This window comes from Cydia amplana, chromosome 1, assembly GCF_948474715.1.
Source record: "Cydia amplana chromosome 1, ilCydAmpl1.1, whole genome shotgun sequence".
Lineage (NCBI taxonomy): Eukaryota > Metazoa > Arthropoda > Insecta > Lepidoptera > Tortricidae > Cydia > Cydia amplana.
This window is the reverse complement of record NC_086069.1, coordinates 21314397-21335584: the sequence shown is the minus strand read 5'-3', so window position 1 is coordinate 21335584 and position 21188 is coordinate 21314397. Positions and strand designations below refer to the sequence as shown.

At 35.7% G+C, this 21188-nt stretch overlaps 1 protein-coding gene and 1 long non-coding RNA gene across 3 annotated transcripts in view; both read left to right on the top strand.

Moving 5' to 3' along the window:
- Nucleotides 1–21188, top strand: part of LOC134650365 (kinesin-like protein CG14535) — a 317841-nt gene that overhangs the window by 27998 nt on the left and 268655 nt on the right. For both annotated transcript variants that reach the window (XM_063505326.1, XM_063505321.1), the window contains exon 2: nt 10042–10114. In XM_063505326.1, coding sequence (XP_063361396.1) covers nt 10042–10114 — 73 coding nt within the window. The remainder of the gene's footprint in view (nt 1–10041; nt 10115–21188) is intronic.
- On the top strand, nt 17497–20664 carry LOC134650534 (uncharacterized). The gene is made up of 2 exons (XR_010097045.1): nt 17497–17592; nt 20504–20664. It is a non-coding gene; the product is annotated as an uncharacterized LOC134650534 (long non-coding RNA).

Genomic DNA, 21188 nt, shown 5'->3' with positions numbered 1-21188 from the left:
CTATAATAATCAAAAACTTAAAACGTTGTATATTTTTTGCTGTATTGAGTATAATTTTATAAAAATGCTTGCAGTGAAATCACACAGAAAATAAAATGTCATTCGGGAATGAATCTCAAAACCCTCAGTGTAAAGATATTTCTATCAGTCAGGAGCTAACATAATACTATAGGACAGTTCTATAAAAGCGAACGAATCTCGTAATATTTGGCGATGATAATAACAGTGGTATTTCTGCGGACCGTATCAAATAATATTATCAGAAGCTCGGATGATACTTACTTACTCCGTTCTGAACAAACTCCCAGTCCCAGTTGTAAGACGCGCTCGGAAATAATGTGTAACGTTTGTAAAAAAAAAGTTAAGAAGTTCGTGGTCGTCAGTCGTTATGAATGGTAAAATGTGTGATGTTTGGGTAATAATTGACTATTTCGCAATAACTTGTACAAATCAAAACAAATCATTTACTAAATAAATATTCTATAAGTAATAAGGCACGAATCGTTATCACAATAAGGGCATCGGCAAACAAAATTATGAAGCGTCAACTGTATGACATTGTGAGGGGACTGTTATATTGACCATTTACCCCATTAATTACTTTTGCGCATTTACACTCGTTAATTGTTAATTTAAGTTTATGTTCGGTGTCAAATTTTGTTTAATTGGGACGGGATCACTTCGGTATTTGTCACAGGTAGTTTATTTTAATATAAAATGTTAGTATTGAGTAAAAATGTATTGGGAATTTCCGAAAACAAACTTGCGGCTCAAGGGAATTGGTTTAACTTCAAGTAGTTCCCAACTAGTCGCGTAGACAAAAATATGATATTGCCCTACTGGGACGTGAAATGTGAACTATCGGGGTAGCGATATAAAAATAAACGGATGCCTTACAAGGTCGCCCTGAAAGCGATAGCTGGAGGGACGGGAGAGCCATGTGTTTGACACCATCCGACATATTCACAATAGAATTTACATTTATTTTGGTCCAAAAATGGCTTCGACAACCCTACTTAACGTCATCGACTATTTAAATACGGTATTTTTCCCTCTTACAAAACAGGAGTAACACTAATTTTAAATATGATTCAAAATAATTTGTTATTACATACATACTTACAAGGAATGTCGATAAATACTTTAGATAACTTATTAGTAGTGAATTAGGGACTTTTGAGGCCAACATTTAAAAGACGCGACTACTGACTACATTGACTTGGTCTATTTTCCTAAAGCACTAAACAGTAGATGGTAATTTATAAGTGGTAAAATTGATCACCTATTGATTGTAGTAAACAGTATTAACATTAAGACGGGTCGTAATTGGAATGTGACAACTGATTGCGATTGTACCCGTGCAAAAAGCGTCCGATATTAAGATTGTTACTTAATTTCACGATACTAAATTTGATTAAGATTAGATTAGATTAGATTTATTTATTTCACAATATATGATTACAGTACAAATTACATTAATGTCAATTTATAAGAATCTATATTGTGATCGTCAGAAATACATTTAAATAATAACAAGATACTTAATCCAAACCAAATAAGTTAATAATATGAAAAAAATTCACCTGAGAAGGATCGTCAAAGTCGTAAGTTAAGAAAACTGCAAACTTACCTACCATATACTTAGCAATTTTGTAATGGAGTTGATGCTTCCCTTTGCAATATGAAATCATATAAAAAAAATAAACATAAGGGAAATCTGGTTCCACCGCATTTGATTTACGATGTCACGGACTAATAAAAACATCGTTGAACGTAAGCCCTTTCTGTTCATCGCACCATTTTATTAATACACAAAATCCAAGTGACAACAGAAGCTTGTAAAAAAACTACTTAATGTTAATGCCCATCTCTTCACACTTCTGTTTACCGCGTATACAATTGTACTAATAGATCCAATATGGGGCCGGACAGATGTTTGGCAAAACTGTTATTTCTGTCTAAGGGCGCGGGGGTGTAAATTTTACGGTTATTTTCTTAGCAGGGGGTGTCTGTGTGTCAATTAGTAAATACTAACAAACTTTGCGTTCTGAAATGTAAACAGGGGATGCATTGCATAATGCGGTTAGGGGATGATATATTGTTATTTGTTTTTCTATATGCGGCCCATTCTGGAAATGGATTCGTATTTATTATGTGTGTCTGTACCAACTAACCGCGCATTTTGGATCGACTTTGGCATAAAAAGTATGTTTGTTTTTATGTCACTAACGCTTTTGAGATAGGAATTTGTTGACAATGACGGCGAAAGATTTGTTTCTCAATTTATAAATCTAAACCTAAGCTGTATACATCTATGAACATAAATATATAAGCAATATGTACCTATATATATTTGCAATCGTGCATATGCTATAGCTGCCGCTAAAAGCTTATTGTTAGGATTTATGGTTGTTTGCCGCTCGGCTACTGTAATAAATTGTAGCATTCAATAAATAAAAAGGAAATTAACAAATAAAAAACCTAACCTACCATTCAATAAATAAAAAAACCTAATAAACAAAAGTATCGAAATAGTTACAGAGCTAAAGGTTAATCGGTAAACATTTCACGAGACAATGAGACGCGTGACGAACGTGACAACTCGTCAGTAAAGTAACTGGATTGTGAGAATCGTGATGGTGACAGCTAGATGTGTTAGTAGGGTGACAAGGTTTTCAATGTTGTTTAATTAAGTAAGTGCCAAATGAATACGGCATGTTTTATAATATTATCCACAAAATTTCATTACCTACTCGATGGAGCTGGTTTTCAGTAAATATTGCGCGACAAATGCGTTAGTTGCGTGTTAATGATCCCGATTATTTATCCGCAGCTTAATACTCGTACTTATTACGGGAATATACCTCTAAGGGCAAGGAATATATTATAACATATTTACTGATTAAAAAATGTATGTCTCTCTTACGGTATGTAATATTTAAAAGGATTTCATTTATTTTATTTAACCTTCCAGACAATTCAGAGGCGCGTTACCAAAGCCTATTCATCTCGGCCTACAAGTCTCTGCAGCGAGAGAAACGACGCTCGGCATATTAGAACAGCTCGCAAACTATACAGATGGGTTTGGTTGAGCTCCTGGCTTAGATTTAGAATTTAGAGGTGCTAGAATTTAATTTGAGTATGAAGGGATGTTGAATTTTCTCGTTGCATTTATGGAATGATATATTATACATACCTATGTGTACGCCTAAAAACGAATACCTATGTAGATAGTATTGTTAAAGACGTGGCTCCAGATGCAGCTCTGCTGCCAATGAGAAATACAGTTTTTGTCACAAACTATAACTAGGTAAAGGGGCCCACTGATTACCAGTCCGCCGGACGATATGGGCCTGTCAGTTGTTCGGAACTATCAACTTTTGGTTCTAACTGACAGGCCGATATCGTCCGGCGGACTGTTAATCAGGGGGCTAAGGGGCAGAGCGCTAAGTAAATGAATTCTTGCGGTTAGTAAATATATGTACCTATATTATATACGAAGACATATAACTATATCGTCATACTTTAAAAAAAAATTAGTTCTGTATATAAAATTAAAGGAAGTGAGTTGCTTGTCTTGTCACCCTACTTAACACGTGTTCGATGTTTACCTTCGACATCGAAATTACTATGTTTTTCAGTCGTAAAATCTTCTACATTATTATTATGAACCCTAATACTACAGCTCAAGGAACTACTTCTATAAGCCAAGCTCCCTCGCCTCATGTCCCCATGGCGTAAAGCTGAGAAGAGCATGCTTAAGTACATTGTTTTCGCGGGCATACTATTGTGTCATTTTCATGTTATTGTGTATTGACAAACTTATTATTGCTGTTGCTAAACTTACTAAATTTCCAAAGAAAATACTAATCCTTACATATTTTTGATAGGTATAGATAAACCAGAACTTTGGGAGTATTGTCAAGAGGGCGCTCGTTTTGAATTTTATATAGCAACAATTTGTATAGTGGGGACAATGGAAATTGGCAGATGATTTTTGTTTTATTCCGACAACTTTAATAAGTGCGAAGTTTGATGTTTGGATATTTCTTCGGTTTTTACGCTTAAATAGCTGACTCGATTTAGATAAAATGAATAGCGTAAAGTCAATAAGTAACGCAAGAGTTAGGTATAAATAAGAATTTATATAGATAATTTTACAAATAAAATTATTTAACGTACCAAATATGTTCTAATCAGCATAGTTGAAATCGGGATCTAAATATTCTTCAGTCATTAAGACATCAACCAAATCGTGACGACCTGACTATAGTGACATTTGTCTATAAGTTTGAAACTTACCCGTCAATTCAGATGCTAATTTCGTTATGTTTTCTAATGGAAGAAATTTCTCTCGCGCACGTTTTTTTTTCCAATAAATAACTATATACACACTATTTACAACTTTTTTCTTTGTAAAATCTAAAACTTTCGGCATGATTATTGCAGTCTAATAATAATTCACACGAAACTAGACAAAGCAATGTTTACATTGTCAATATTGACAACTATCATAGAGGGTAGATGTTGTCTATTATTAAAATTGTTGCCATTGCTAGAAATTAGTACCAACAAATTTCCGTAACATGGCGCACCCTCAATAGATCCTGGTTCACCTTATACCGATGATTGACATTTTTAAAATACAACTGCCGATTTAATTTGAAACAGAGGCTTTAAAGTACTAAATTTTTCGACATTAATATTCTTGTGAGGTTATGTGTGTTGTAATCGTAGGTCATTCACCTGACCGCTTAGCATGACTTGTCTTGTGCTGTCGCGCGCGCGACAGTGCAGCAAGTTATGCTAAGCGGGCTGGTTTCTCCGTAAGTACTTCAAGAGTTCACAAACGTAGGTCTATATTACAATCATAAAGCTACAATTTATTAGGAATTTATTAATTCAACCACATTTCAACTGTTGGATAATTATGAAAATTTTGTAGGTAATATAAACATACAAGTATCAAACACAGGACTTCGATATATTTAAATACGAGTAATAGGTAATTCAAACAAACTTCATATGTTAGTTTAGTTAAGTAATAATTTGGTTAACTATTCGATGAGTAATGGTAAGGTCAACCGATGTAAATGCGTCACTTGAGGTAAATGCGTCTTTTAAAGGTATCTTCGAAACGCAACATATTATAACTATTATTAATAGCCGTCTGCATTAAAAGTTCAGTGACCACACTTCAAACGAGGGGGTTGCAATAGTTCTAAAATGTTCCGTTTAGAAGAAATCTTTAAAAGACGCATTTACCGCAAGTGACGCATTTACCTCGGTTGACCTTAGTTCCGAATTGTGTGCCTATTGCTTGACATTTGAATGTAGTTAATAGTTATTTACCTACTTGACGATCATAATATAAATAGATCTTAATGTAAATCTAATACGACACTGCTGAACTTACTACTTACCTTTTTGTTAATCTTGTTATATAAAATAACTTGATTACGTAACCGACCTAGCACTGTATGTACCCAAGAGCAAAGTGCTAGGTAATCACGGGCCTAATATATGATTTCGCCTTGCCATTGGCCTCGCTCGCCTAATTTCCTCGGCAACATTAACGAGTCAGTCTCGGGTCAGAGATATCTTTGAGCCGTATGTGGTCTTACCATTGTCAGAATGAAGACAAAACTATGATGTCTTTCTAAATTCACATTATTATTTTACTATAAAAACAAAATGTGAATATGAAGTCTGTAGGTAAGTGAAATATTTGTAGGATAGAATCGTCGCTTTGCATAACATTGACTATTGACTGCACTTCACGAACAAGTTTTAGATTTCAATTCATGTTTGTAACTTCTCAGACAGATCAAAAGGCAATAAAAGTGGTTGTCTTTATTTTGAAATTTATTCCGAGAAATACCTACTATTTTTATTATTCAAGACTGTGCAATTGTGCATGTGTGCTTATCTAGGTATAATCGATGCTTTTGGAAAATATACGAAATCTAGTATTTACATTGATTTAAACTTTCACGATTTATACACATTATTAAATTATACAACGGGACTTAATCGCGTATCTAAGTTTTAAGATTTACCTCCGACGTTTCGAGGACGGCGTTGTCCCCATGGTCTCGGAGAAGACTGGCTTAAGTTGACATCAGCATCGTCTAACCGCGCGAGTTTTTCGAACTACCCGCACTTGGTCTTGTTTATCCGCTTGAACGTTTTGCGCACTAGGGATGTCACCTGTCGATACACAACACTAACGATATTCGATTTATCGACTGTCGATATTCGCTTACGCTTACATTTACTAATGACTGGATTCCATGTGGATGAGATCTTGAAACCCTCGTCCCGATTGAAATTACTATTATTATTCTCCAGACAACCGGCATTTTTGCCGTATGTAAAAGGGGTAACCGATAAAGTTGGCACGGTACTTGGAAAGTACTCTATAAAGACGGTGTACACTCCTTTATTCAAAGTAGCAGGGAGCCTAAGGTCACCGAAGGACGTTATTCCGTATCAGTCACCTGGCGTTTACAAAATTGATTGCAGTTGTGGTAGTTCCTATATCGGAGAAACAAAGCGCACAATAGCAGAAAGAGTTAAGGAACATATTGCAGCTGTCAAAAATCGACAGGTGAACAAGTCTGCCGTGGCTGAGCATTTACTGGAGTCAGGACCAAACCACTGGATTGAGCTGCATAACCCTAAAATCCTGTCCACGGATCGTCATTTCTACAGCAGAAAAGTACGGGAAGCCATTGAAATCAAAAAACATAGTAATTTCAATCGGGACGAGGGTTTCAAGATCTCATCCACATGGAATCCAGTCATTAGTAAATGTAAGCGTAAACGAATATCGACAGTCGATAAATCGAATATCGTTAGTGTTGTGTGTCGACAGAGTGACATCCCTAGTGCGCAAAACGTTCAAGTGGATAAACAAGATCAAGTGCGGGTAGTTCGAAAAACTCGCGCGGTTAGACGATGCTGATGTCAACTTAAGCCAGTCTTCTCCGAGACCACGGGGACAACGCCGTCCTCGAAACGTCGGAGGTAAATCTTAAAACTTAGATACGCGATTAAGTCCCGTTGTACAATTTAATAATCTAGTATTTACTTAACTTAATGTGAAAGTCCCAAATTATTTAAAGCCATAACTCTTTTCTTGAAGATTAAATCAGTTTTTGTGGCAATCAGTCAACGTGGAATATAAAAAAATAGCGATTTTGCACCGCGGGCCGCCATAAATAAAACGGAGGCGGCAAAACTTTTCGCCTTCTCGTGAGCACGCGGTGGCCTTATTCTGGGATCTTAACGTCAAATAATATCATTGTGATAAAGTTGCTAAACGGATGTACTACTTGCGGTATAAAAGCACTAAGTATATAAATATACACTAATATCGCTTTACAGATATCATTCTCCATTATAAGTTATAATTTAAAGGATTTGTCGAGGTCCATATCTTGAGCACTGTGTTTCCTGACAGAAGTTACTACCATTGTGTATTTAGTACGTTATGCTTCACTTCAAAACGAATAGAAGAGTAATAAATTTAAACATTGCATGATTTAATGAAGGTTGAAGGTATGTTTTAAATAACGACTGCAATACCATAAATTGTAACCTCCCTGGACCCTGCAACCGACAGGCATTTTATAAAAGAGAAATTTTAAACCAAACAAATGGTTCTGGCTGGGATCTAGAAGGGTCAAATGGATTATATATAAATAAAATGTAACTCTAAAAATAAAATGTAACTCTAAAATTTGTCAAACATGGAACAATGAAGTCAATTTCAACTTACATTGCGATGCCAAAATGATGGCATTTTGTTAACATTTGCTTGTGCGTCTCGCTTGCATCAATAAATATATGAACAAGTACGAGTGAGTAATTTAAATAACAAAATGACATCACTTTGATATCAAAATGTAAGTTTGGATTGGTTTCAATCTCAAAGTGTTTTCGCATCCGCTGCGCGATTCAATTAGAGCTCGGGATACGGAATAAGAAGTTCGGATACAATTTGTCCGGACGCGGACGTTCGGGCGCTCTCCGCGGGAAATGAGCGTATTTGTCTTACCTGCGAAGGGTACGGTGCCACTGTTGAGGAAAAACAGTAATTATGGAGGTAATAGAAATACACTTTGTAGAAAAAACTGCTGTGAATTCGCTACGATTCATGTAATTTATCATGCAACCAAAATGACCCAAAGGGTAAAAAACGGGACCCTATTACTAAGACTTCGCTGTCCGTCCGTCCGTCCGTCTGTCTCTAGGCTGTATCTCATGAACCGCGATAGTTAGACAGTTGAAATTTTCACAAATAATGTATCTCTGTTGCCGCTATAACAAAAAATACTAAAAATAAAATAAAATAAATATTTAAGGGGGGCTCCCATACAACAAGCACGATTTTTTTGCTCTATTTTTTTGTTGATGGTGCGGAACCCTCCGTGCGCGAGTCCGACTCGCACTTGGCCGGTTTTTATTGTGAGTGAACACCCATAATACATAGCTACCAGCCGCCCCTGACCAAAATCCGAAAAAATACGTGTCCTGGGCCTGGGAAGCATAGCCAATATGACATCGTTGATAAAAAACAATTGAAACTTAAATAATGTATAGAAATACTCACTTAATTTTCGTTGCAGCTGGCATCCCGATACATTATTACTTTTCGTTTAAACAGGATGTCTTATATTCCGTTTTTAAAATAAAATTAATAAATCAGTTGAATTAATACTATAATAATTATACATAAGATTTATATTAAATAAAACGTTGACAGCGAAACATAAAAAGTTAAATGTGCGATCAAAAATGCTAAGTGCTAAATAAATCTATTTGGAAAGTATTCAAGGATCAAAAACTATTTGAGATCAATGATATTATATAACCATAGATAGGTTATACTCATACTTGAGGAGCACAAAAAATACTTCCATATTTATTTCTCTGCCTACGAAGAAATCTGTTATTTTTGATTAATTTTCTCATTCTATCCATCTTTGTCACGCTCGTTGTTAAACATAAGGTCGTCTTTTTCTCCTTTGGTGTGCCGGAGCTCGTTAGCACGTGCACATTTCGCGCTTGTCCAGGCGCGTCTAAAGGCAACTTGTCCAATTTGTCACATTTGGCGCTTCAATTTTGGAACGCCTATAACCCTGCTATAACCTATCTTGAGTTATAAATCATTGTTTGAGATATACTTATTACACAGCCCACTTGACTGTTTACTAAATACCCCAGTTGTATTATAAAAGTACCTTTAACATTACCATATGCGATTACTAAGTAAGTACCTATAGGGTATTTGACAATATTTCAAATAAATTATTTTACACCATGCATAAACACCAGAAGGTTATAGAGAAACGTAGACAGCAGTTATTTTAAACACAATTTATATTTTAAAACCCGTATATAACCCAAAGAGTAGGTAATTTGATTGTGACGACACATGCCAGTGTTTCATATAAATTCCATAGTAGCAAAGTCGTTTTGACAGTTCGAAAAAAGAAACAGATTTAGTAGTCAAATACCCTATAATAGCAGAAAAACAAACTATGAACACTAAACTGGGCCGAGAATTGTAACCTCGCTCTAACTGACGCTACACAATTTAGCCAAGAGCTATACATTCATAAATTCACTTACCAACGGTTATGAATGTTAATAATTAAACGTCGGCTAAGGCACCTGGATAACTTTTATACCGCACTGTTCCACTGGCTCAGTGCAGTACAAAGAACTTTAGCACTCCACTAAATAAACTTTATTTTAACCTCATATTAAAGGTACGCAACACGAATATAACAAAGTTCGTTTGAGTTCCAGAAAGTTGAGTAAGTAAATAGTTATTTAGCTTAAATAAATAACCTCTGTAGATGTAGCTTACGGATGCGTGGCCAAACGAAATTAATTGTTTAAAAACATTTAGCAGATGGCTTTTTAATACCTACAGCCGACACTTCCACACTCCGTCTAGCTAGTGTCTTGTAGCTCATAATAAAAGTAGTAGTATTTAGCAGTTTATATTTATATATCTTTTTGTTTCAGGTCTACTCCGAAATTGGTGGGCTCAGACGCGTCGTATAGGCTGAGCCACTATGAAATCGAGGCACTTAACGCTGTAAGTACAATCGAACAATTAACAAACGATAGGTACCAAGTACCAAGAGGTCCTGGGAAATGAGGGGTTAATAACTAGTACATTTTGGCACTGTCAGCATCAAATAAATTGCAATACAACTTTCCTACCAAAACGTGGCTAATCGTTTTGACGGTTCGAAAAAAGAAACTGATTTGACTAGTCGGTCAACTACCCTTTACAGTATATTTCATTAAACACATTTATTTGTGTCTGTTGTCTTAAAAATTGGTTTTATATGTGTGCGCTGAATAATTTTGAATTAAAAGTTGTAAATTTTTTGTACTTAAGTAATTCATATGAACTACTCTTAGAATATGTAGGCGTATCAAAAATACACAAGTAAAACAGTTTAAAGGACGTACGTAATAGCTGAAGGTAGGTAACTACATACTGACGTAGACAGACTTGTTGACATCAAAACCAAATTAAAATAATGAAAAGGGCAACCTAAGCACTATCCTTTTTGGACCTACATTACTTACTCTAACCACCGTATTTATTACGTAGGTTCACATGTTAGGAATTTACGTAGATTTAAATTAGATACAAATGAGGTAGTATGAATAAATGTAGTTCTTGTTGTTTTTATTTAAAACACAAAATAGAGATTTAAATTGATGAGCTGAGATACCTACACAGAAGCATAAACCTCATGATTATATCTTCGAAATTTTATAGGTTATTATTTTTGAGGTGTGTTCTGATAAATGTATCAAGGTAATTTATTTGATTTAGTTCCTTAACACTATAAAAACAAACAATTTAATAAAAATAAAAATAAAACATTGTAAGTCACAATTTTTTTCGTGGGTGTGAAATTAGTTATAATTCCCTGTATGCCATCGTGAAATGATACCTTTAACCTGAAAGTGCCTACAGATGGCGATACATGAACTCTGTTTCCACTTTTCTTCGTTTTATCCCTCCCCTTTAAGTTAACATGTAAAACATACTGTTAGCATTTTATTACATAGTAATTAGATCATTTCAAAAACGGTACACCTATATGTATATACTGCATTGTAAACTGCATATTATTATAATTCCAATATTTTATCACTAAACCTGCTAACATGTTTATATGAAGCCATTATGATAATGGGTATATTGCAAGGCACCCATTCAACTGAGGTCGTCCGATTAGAGACATTACCATAATCTAGCTCAGTCTCCCGCGGCGATGGCGAAGGTGCTGGTTTCATCAAACATAAAACAACAGCAGACCCACCCACTAACACTACCAAGTAACGAGCAACCAAGTACAGTTTAATGCTTTTAAATAAATAGTTTTAATGGTAATTCGTTGAAATTAATAGTCGTTCGTTGAACAAATAACCTCGTTCTCTAATGCAAAATCGTTGCGCTATATACATTTATCATTTATCAAAGCTAATAGCGTCTTATTTTCTGTCAAATACCTAGTTATCAATTCGTGGCCATATAATTGCCAGTATTAGGTAGTTGTTGCCATGTGGAGATTGTGGATTGTGGCTGTTAGTTTCAAAGTAAATTGTACTTAGTAGATAAATTTATAAAAGTAGTCGCCCACGTCCCATCACTCTTGATTTGGATGGACACTTCAGCAATTCGTGTCCCCTACGTTTTGTTGTTGGCATTATTTCGAGGAGTTATACTTACCTACACTCTGCAATGCTAATAATGTATAATGTAAGCCACCTATTTTATGAGATTCATCTATAGAGCTAGAAATTGCTTGCTTTTAATTTAAATAGATACAGTCAAGGTGTTCAATATCGACAATATGTAGTTACACTCTACCTTAATTTTCGGGCAATAAGATATACGTGTATACATATTTTTGGCACTTTATCCGTGGCCATATTTAATACCTAGACTGTACAACAAAAGAAACTCTGCTGTTTAACGAAGTAATTTCTAAAATTAAGATACGTTTTTGATATTACGAGTACAATTCCAATATCAGTTAAGACAGGGCAGATCGGTATCATGGCACTTGTGTATGATGACTTAATGAAAGATACATTCACTGCCAGCGACCCGCTAGGCGGGTTCAATATTTGTAAGTGCTTTTCGCTACAAAGGGGAAGAAGCTCGACATCGGCTACACGTGTAGTACGTAGCTCGCACTGGCAGTGAATGTGTTAAGACCACCACCAAGCATGTCTACATGACATATATTCGTATGTCATGTGTATGTATGTCAGCAAATGTTAGTAGAAATGATAACTTATTTTTAATTTATTTAGATACATATTTTTATAGTAAATATCTCTTCTTCTTCTTAGTCGGATAATCTTGTCAGAGCAGTCGTGGTCATTGGGGTCGTTGTACGGCTTTTTTCGTTATTTCCCGCCATCCTTCTCTATTTTCTGCATTCCGCACGCACAGATTTAAAGGTGATCCGGTGAGATTTTTAACTTGGTCGGTCCATCGCATTGAGGGCCGCAATCTGGGTCTTGTGCCACCCACTCTGCCCTGAACAACAAGCCTCTCCATGGCGTCGTCTTCCCTGCGCGTAACATGACCGAAGTAGCTAAGGATAGTAAATATAGTTAGCTAACTTTCCAGACCTATAGAAATAAAATGTTTGGCCTGCTGTTGATTTGTATCTTTTGTACAAGAAAAGATATTTAGAATAAAATGCAAATACTGGCAGCTAGCTTACAGCAGAGATAGAAGTGCCAATTCACGTTGCAGGGGTTGTTATCGATTGTAATGTTTTTTTCCCAAATGTTATTTAACATTCAGTGCAATATCTTAAATATATAGGGGTACATATAACATTTTAGAACTTTTTTAACTTAGTCACACCTAAGTATTTAATTATACAATAGATGAAGATATTTAAAAATAACATTTATAATATGTATAAGAAACCAAAACTAAACTGAATGTTTTGGTTTGAAAGATATAAATAATATTAGAAAACAAAATTACGCAGTTCGTACTAGATTCTTAACAAAAAAGACATGTGCTAAGGTAAATACATACTAACCGACAAGGGTACAATAATAATAACACAAAACAAACTTTTAAAATGTCTTATAAATATTAACATACATAATTTAATTCAGACCATTTCCATGTAGGGAATACCTTTATTAGGGACTAACCTTTATTAAGGACAATACCGGGAGCAAAAGGGACTGGTCCGAGTACACTGCCCTGAGGCACTTCCTTTAATTGTATAACAATAGAAGTTAATGCCGTAAATGTGGAACAATATTAACTTACAATTGTAATTATGGTCTTAAGAAAACAACCTGTACCTATAAACCTGGGTAGATATAAGAAAACAATGGAAGAGACTGATTACCTTCCCTGTGTTGAACATCATAACAGGATAGTTTATATGTATTTTAAACCCATTTTACAGTAAGTACAAATTACGCATTGCTGTGTGCTCAAATAGTCAAAACCAAAATGCAAAATGCAATATTTGGTTGCAATGCAATTGCAACCAAATATTGGTCTAACCAGTCAATTAACTATCATGAACTGCATTTACCCTTTATATTCGCCTTGACTGTTCACTGTTCAGGCTTGACACGTATCTGTAAAGTTAAACTTACTAGTTACCAGTGGCGGTGCGTCCATAAAAGCCGATTCTCACCGGCTTGCCTGTTTTTGGACGTTGAGCAGAATTGTAAAGGAAATATGTAAGCCAAATTAGCCCCGGCTTGCCTATGGATATGTTTGACGCGCCGCCACTGCTAGTTACTAAAGTCAATTTCTAAAATACGAGCGAGGGTTATAATTAGGTATAATCACATTCTGTTACTAGCAAATTGTGAATATCTGTCAAATGCCCCGTTTTCGCTACATTAGCCCTCAATGGGGTCTAATGAGATAATGGAGGGGAAAGGTAAACTTGCACTGGACTAGTATTCCTATTGGCTACACGAGCGCGGACCGCTCCAGTTCCCGGCCAACTAGTATGACGGGACCTGGACATCTGTATTAACTTTAGGTTATTTGAGAGAGCGCGTATTATACATAGACATTCCTTCTGAGCCCTCGACTCGCTTGCTTCGTAACAGGGATGTTGAGGATGCCGATTTTTTGACATCCGCGGATGCGGATTTTTAAAGGCTCACATCCGCGGATGCGGATGCGGATGCGGATGTCAAGATAGTACCATAAAAAACGTCAAATATTACATTTTAGTAATTTTTATTTCAAAAAACCGGCCAAGTGCGAGTCGGACTCGCGTTCCAAGGGTTCCGTACATTAAGTCCCACTCACGCTTGACTGCTCATTTCTAATAGGTTTTTTGGTTAATGACTAAATTACCTAGCGGTCTAGCACTTACGCCAATGCTAAGACGTTCCTGTACCGACCTGTTCCACATCCGCATCCGCATTAAATCCGCATCGATTTTATGCGGATGCGGATGCGGATGCGGATGTTGAAAATCATGCGGAAGTTCCGCGGTTGCGGATGCGGATGCGGATATTCGCAACATCCCTGCTTCGTAAGTGTTTGGAATGACAACCCTGGACGGTTTGTCGTCAAAATTTTGTCCGCTTTAGGACCATTTGCAAGTTTTCCTACTGTCTTGCGAGACAAGGGAATATGTTCCGGGTTATTATTATACTATGGGCATTGGTTCACTTAATTGAGAATTAGGTACATGCTCGTTATGCTTCCGTTCATGAAGGTCGTTTCATACGAACTAAGCATAAATCTATCCTTCTATGATATCCACGAGCCTCAGAGAGGTTGAATCATCATAAAAAGTATTCAAATACAACATAATATCTAATATCAGATTATTACAAATATACTTTAAAAAAACTGTTTGCCATAAAATATTTCAAGTTTTGAACACTTTGAACTTCAGCATCATAGATACATCATTTTAGCAAAATGCTTCTAGAATATCTCATTTTAGATAAGTTATCGTTTTCATTATCCCCCACCTTAAGCCGGCGCCACACTACCCCCGCGGCCATTTGCTGAATCACCGCAGCTTAATAGGGTGTGAACTTATTTATCTGAGTTCGGGTGACTCCATTTAGGGGTGGTCATGATCTCATGATCATAGGACAAAGTGTCTTTATTAAATTAATATCAAATCTAAGTAAACTGTTTAATTTTTTCATCCTAAATTACATTCTATATTACTAAGCAACGTGTTACAACTATTTCCGTTTCTAAGTTTCTACGAGAAGTATGAATGGTATCTGTGCCTATTATTTTTGAATTTCGCGCCTTTTTCGTAACTTTCTCTAATAACGAAAATGGTCATACTATACTATACTTAGTACATTAGAAAGTAAATAGCTCGAATGTGCTCGTGAAAATGTTGTATTTGGAAGTACTTACATGTAAATGACTTTGGCGATTGATAAAAAAACATACGAGGTTCGAGGTTTGCTAGTTTGGGATTTCTATTTGTCCTTTTGCCTCTAAAAGCGATCATGAGTTAAACGCTACTTAACCTACACGAAGGGTGCACGGAAAGAACATATATGTCTAGTCACTTCAGTAACATTTTGAGTAATCGCGGTTTTAAAATTTAGAACAATGTCAACGTATGGTAATTCCGTGACCAGGTATTATTTAACAAAAAAAAAGTTGTGTTACATTTATTATACAGTGGTAGCGAAAGATATAACTAATAGTTAATTAAGAGCTCTTTATTTTGAGATAAAAATCTCTTTTTCCGAAAAAAGTGACTAGACATGTTCTTTCCGTGTACCCTTCAAATGTAATATTAACAGGAAAAAAAAATCAATAACCATTAGATTAATTGAAATGAAATGGGCAGTTTTCCTAGCGGTGGCAGGCGTCAGGAGTCGAATAATGTCGTGGACTAATTACTCAGCCTTTACGGCGGGCGTAAAGCGGCTGTAAAGCGGCCAATCCATCGGCCGCCTTTTTACAATTGGATTGCTATGAGTTTTACGGGTTTAGGCAGGTCGGAAATGTCGGCATTGCTAGAAAAGGAATTTGGTAGGTACTTACATTCTAAATTTATGTTGGTAATAATAATATGACGACAGTAATAATGCATCCCATACATAGTTACGACTTCGAATGACTAGGAAGGAATATCAAATGGTTTGAAAGTCGGTTAATAAATTATGTTTTATCCCGCACGTAGGTACGTATAGTTGGTCAAACCAATTTGTTAGTAAATAAGAACAAAAAAAAAACTATACTCTTCCTTTTCTTTTGGGTGCTAGTACTAGTGTAAGACAAAGATAGTATGATCTCCCTGTCTATGTTTGAGAAGAGACAGTCCTTTGACAAATTATAATACCATCTATTATGCGTTCTCAACGTCTATAGGTACTTTTACTTCTTCTGATTTATCAATTAGTAACGATATTGCATGAGAACATTCCGATTTAGGCAATAAAAGTATTTTTTCATAAAACTTCAACATCATACAAGAAAATGTTACATGACAATTTCCACATCATAATTCCGCCACAATACGCGTTTGACTTCCATTACCTTTACGTGGAAAAATATCAAAGGCTCCGTTAATGCACCGCCTGAGCAATCTCCAAATCGAGGGGTGCATAATTTATCACAGTGCTGCTATATCTGCTGCTATTTTTATTACATCACACGTTGAAGAATGAATTTCAAATGGTGTCGGAAGTTTACGTTGGGGGAATAAATCCTTATCCGCTACAGTACGGCTACCATCAGTTTGGCACTGACATAAACGCCGTCGAGAACGTAATTTACTTTCTATACATCTCGCTCGTACTTGCATATTAGTGCAAACGAGATATATAATAAAGTAGTGTAGTTCTCGATAGCGTAAATCGTCGGTGCGAATAAAAAAATCGCCATGTATTTTTTAGCTACTTTACAGGAGACAAAAAAAACTGTTTATTTTCCTGTTTGTAATATATTTGTTGCACCTGTATTTTTTTTTCTGGTACATCAATGGTTTTTACACGATACTTATGCAGAAAATAAACAGTTTTTTTCGTAAATTTTTACAATATAAATTATTTTAACCAGAATTTTGCTACATAGCGACTTAAATTTGGTTCACTTAACCCTTATCTTGGCATTGTAACACCCGTGATACATGGAACTTTAAAAAATCTAGCAGGTTAACTTTATTACCTAACAAAATAATTCTGCCATAAATATGTCGAGCTACCCTCCTTTATTATAGAAAAAAATAATGGAGACAAGTGTCATTGTAAATTAATTAGTAATAATCAACATGGCACCGCGGAAACAACAAATTTCGTTTCGTATTGGATGTTTTGCACTTATTTCTTAGATTAATATGTATTTTCCCATAATCTACATTTTGATGCATTAACTATCTGTTAGTGCATAAATATTTCCATTGCGGTTGTTAGATAATAAATGACAACAGAGACTTAGTCATAATTTAAACTAATAATTAGGCAATACAAATAATAATAAAAAGTACTTAAACGTATAGTGAATTAATTTTGATAACCGGAAGTACACTTTGTACATTTTAGTTGTGTGTAATGTGTTATAGAGTTGTGATGTAATAAATTATAAATAACGCTTAGATAAATCTTAAATTAATTATCTGAAATTATGAATTGTTATTACAGTAGTTTATAAGTAAATTAATTGAATATAGATAGCCGGAAGTTGTCTTAATTGTCTTGTACAAACTTCGTTCGAATGAAGGTGGGGATTTTAGCATAAAAAGGGCTGTCCACCAGTGGAGGGGCTGATTCTCGCTCTGACTCTAGCTAGCGACGGAAGTCTGGACGGCTAAACTCCACACCTTCAGTCTATTATTTTACTTTCGTGGTCGCATCGCGATACCTTGAAGAGGCTGATATTTTTAATAAGTGGTGTCCTGGATTTTTATCTTGGCGGTGTCAGAATATAATGTAAGTAATATAATAAATGTGTTTTATTCCAAGTATTGTTTTCTTTTTATTTTAAATCTATTATCATATTCTTATGTAACAGCGTAAATAAATGACCCTCATTACATTGTTTGCAATGAATATAATGAAATAGCTTACTTTTACTTTATTTGATTTAAAAGTCTTAAATATAATATACACAGATATCTCCTATTTTTCTATCATCAGAAGTGGGATCGTTAAAAAGAGAAATATCTAAGACCACGCCCCTAATTTTTTTTCTTTTTTTCTATGTTTACAAGCCATGGAGCCAACTCCGATTTTGGAATCGCTTGTAAAAGCTATTCGCGACGCAGTGACATCAAATCAGCGGCACGATGACGTCGCGCTACCGCTGTACGACCCCGAAAAGAACGACAACGGAGCAGAAGCTTGGTGCAGATCGATTGAGAAGCTTGGTGCTGAAATGAAATGGAGCAGCATTCAGCAAGCCGCCAAAGCCGGTAAGGCCCTTCGGGGCTCTGTATTATTATGGTTCGAGACTTGGGAGCCGGAGACCGAACGGTCTTGGGAAGTTTTGCGTAAAGACATTATAGATTTATACCCTGAAAAAAAGAATCTTTCTGATAGATTGTCTAAAGCTGTTATGTATATTTCCGATTCAGCCGATACCTATTGTGAATACGCTAGGGAAAAGATAAGGTTGTTACGTAACACTAAGGTAGCTTTCACGGAATCTCAGTTGATTGAACTTGTATGTGGGGGTATAAGCGAAGTGAATGTAAGGATATCGAGTCTAAATAGTGCGGTAGGTTCAACTCAAGATTTGATAACATTGCTTTCTTCTTATGAGAAGGCGTCGAGAAAAAGACCTTTAGAAACTGTTGCACAATCGACAAATTCAAATAATTTAAAACGTTTTAAATCAAATAGTAACGATTTACGTAGGGAAGAGAAAGCGTGTTTTCTTTGTGGGAAGAATGGACACCTGATGGTTCGCTGCCCTAAAAACGTTCCTCAGTCCAATAATAAGGAACCGGTGAGTGAAAACATTCAAACGACTAAGACCACTTGTTCTTTTTGTAACAAGGTGGGTCACTCATTCGATAAATGTTTTCACCGTGTGGCTTGTACAGTTTGCAAGAAAATGGGCCATTCACCTGATAGATGTTTTCAACGTCAACAGCAAGACAAAAACATTAATAACACTGAATCTGAATCAAAGTGACTAGACAAGAAACTAACAAAAATTTATATTAATGACGTTGTAATAGAATCATTGTTGGACTCTGGAGCTGATTGTTGTGTTATTAAAGAATCGGTGGCGAAACGTCTTGGGTGTTCCTTCTTACCTTGTTCTTTATATTATAACGGTATAGGCAATGGGAAGCTTCATGTTTTTGCTACGACAAAAGCAACAATCAGGGCACATGACGTATGTATAGAATTAGAATTGAATATAGTTAAGGATGATGATCTTCACTATGACTGTTTAATCGGGCGAAATGCGGTAAAGAATGGTAATGTAGCGTTAGTAACGGACTCGACTGGTAGTGTTTTAGTACAAACTAAAAATAATGAGCCACAGCCCCAAGTTTGCTTAATTGAAGATAATTCGGGAATGAGTGATCTCTTATTGCGCCTTGAACACTTGGATAAATCTTTGCAGGATAGGGTTGTCGATATTTTTAAAAAATATCCCTCTATTTTTCCGGGAGACGATCATATGAGCACAGTAAAGACGGGCCAACTAAATATTAGATTGAAAAGTGATAAAATAATTCATTATCGGCCCTATCGTATGGCTCCGATTGAGAGGGAGAAGGTACAAAATATTTGTAATGATTTACTTCAAAAAAATATCATACGAGAGAGTGATTCTGAGTTTGCGAGTCCTGTATTATTGGTCAAAAAAGCTGACGGCAGCGACAGATTATGTGTTGACTATAGATCGTTAAATCAAATAATAGAAAAGGAACGGTACCCTCTTCCCCTCATCGAAGACCAGATTGATCGTCTAGGAAAATCACATTACTTTATTTCCATTGATATGAAAAACGGTTTTTATCAGATTCCGGTGGCACCGGAAGCCATAAAATACACTTCGTTTGTTACCAACGATAATCAATACGAGTTTTTAAAGATGCCTTTCGGAATCTGCAATGGTCCTTCAGTTTTTCAAAAAGCCATAACTAAAGCAGTAAAGCACTTAAGATTTCTTTTAGTCTACATAGACGATCTTTTAATACCTTTCACGACTATTTCAGAGGGTCTTGATTATTTAGACCAAACGCTTAAGGCCTTGAGTGATGCAGGATTTACCATCAATATAAAAAAATGTAAATTCTTTGAAACTAGCGTCGAATATTTGGGCAGAACCATATCACATCAAGGTGTTAAGCCGAGTCAAAAAAAGATATCTGCTTTAGTCAATTCCCCTATCCCGGCAAACGTAAAACAGGTTAGGCAATTTATGGGTCTTGCTAGTTATTTTAGGCGTTTCATACCGGAATTTGCTTATCGAACGGCTTGTATAACTAAACTACTACAGAATGACCAAAAGTGGGAATGGGGATCGGAACAACAAGTGGCTCGTGATTATGTAATTGACCATTTGACAAAAGAACCTTTATTAACCATTTTTAATCCAGAATTACCGACGGAATTACATACTGATGCAAGTTCAATAGGCTATGGCGCGATACTTCTACAGAAACATAACGGTTTAAATAAAGTTGTAGCATATTTCAGTAAAAGAACAAGCCCCTGCGAATCCCGATACCATTCCTACGAGTTGGAAACTTTGGCTATATACAATGCTTTAAAACACTTTCGAGCTTACCTTTTGGGGATTACATTTAAAATAATTACTGATTGTAATGCAATTAAATCTACGTTTAATAAAAGAGATATATCTCCACGAGTGGCTAGATGGTGGAGTTATATGCAAGATTTTACGTTTGAAGTAGAGTACAGAAAAGGTCAGTATGTTAGTCATGTAGACTACCTTAGTCGTAACCCAGAATCGAATGAAAAGTCAGCCGCGATTTCCCAAACTGCAAAGGTAAACTCTGAAGTTTCAAAAACAGAATCTATTAATCTGATAAACTCTCCGCGTTCTTGGTTAGAGACCGCCCAGGATCAGGATTTAGAGACTCAGGCTTTAATTGAAAGAGTACGGTCGGGTGATTTAGATAATAATCAGTACATGGTTCAAAATAATATTTTATATTACA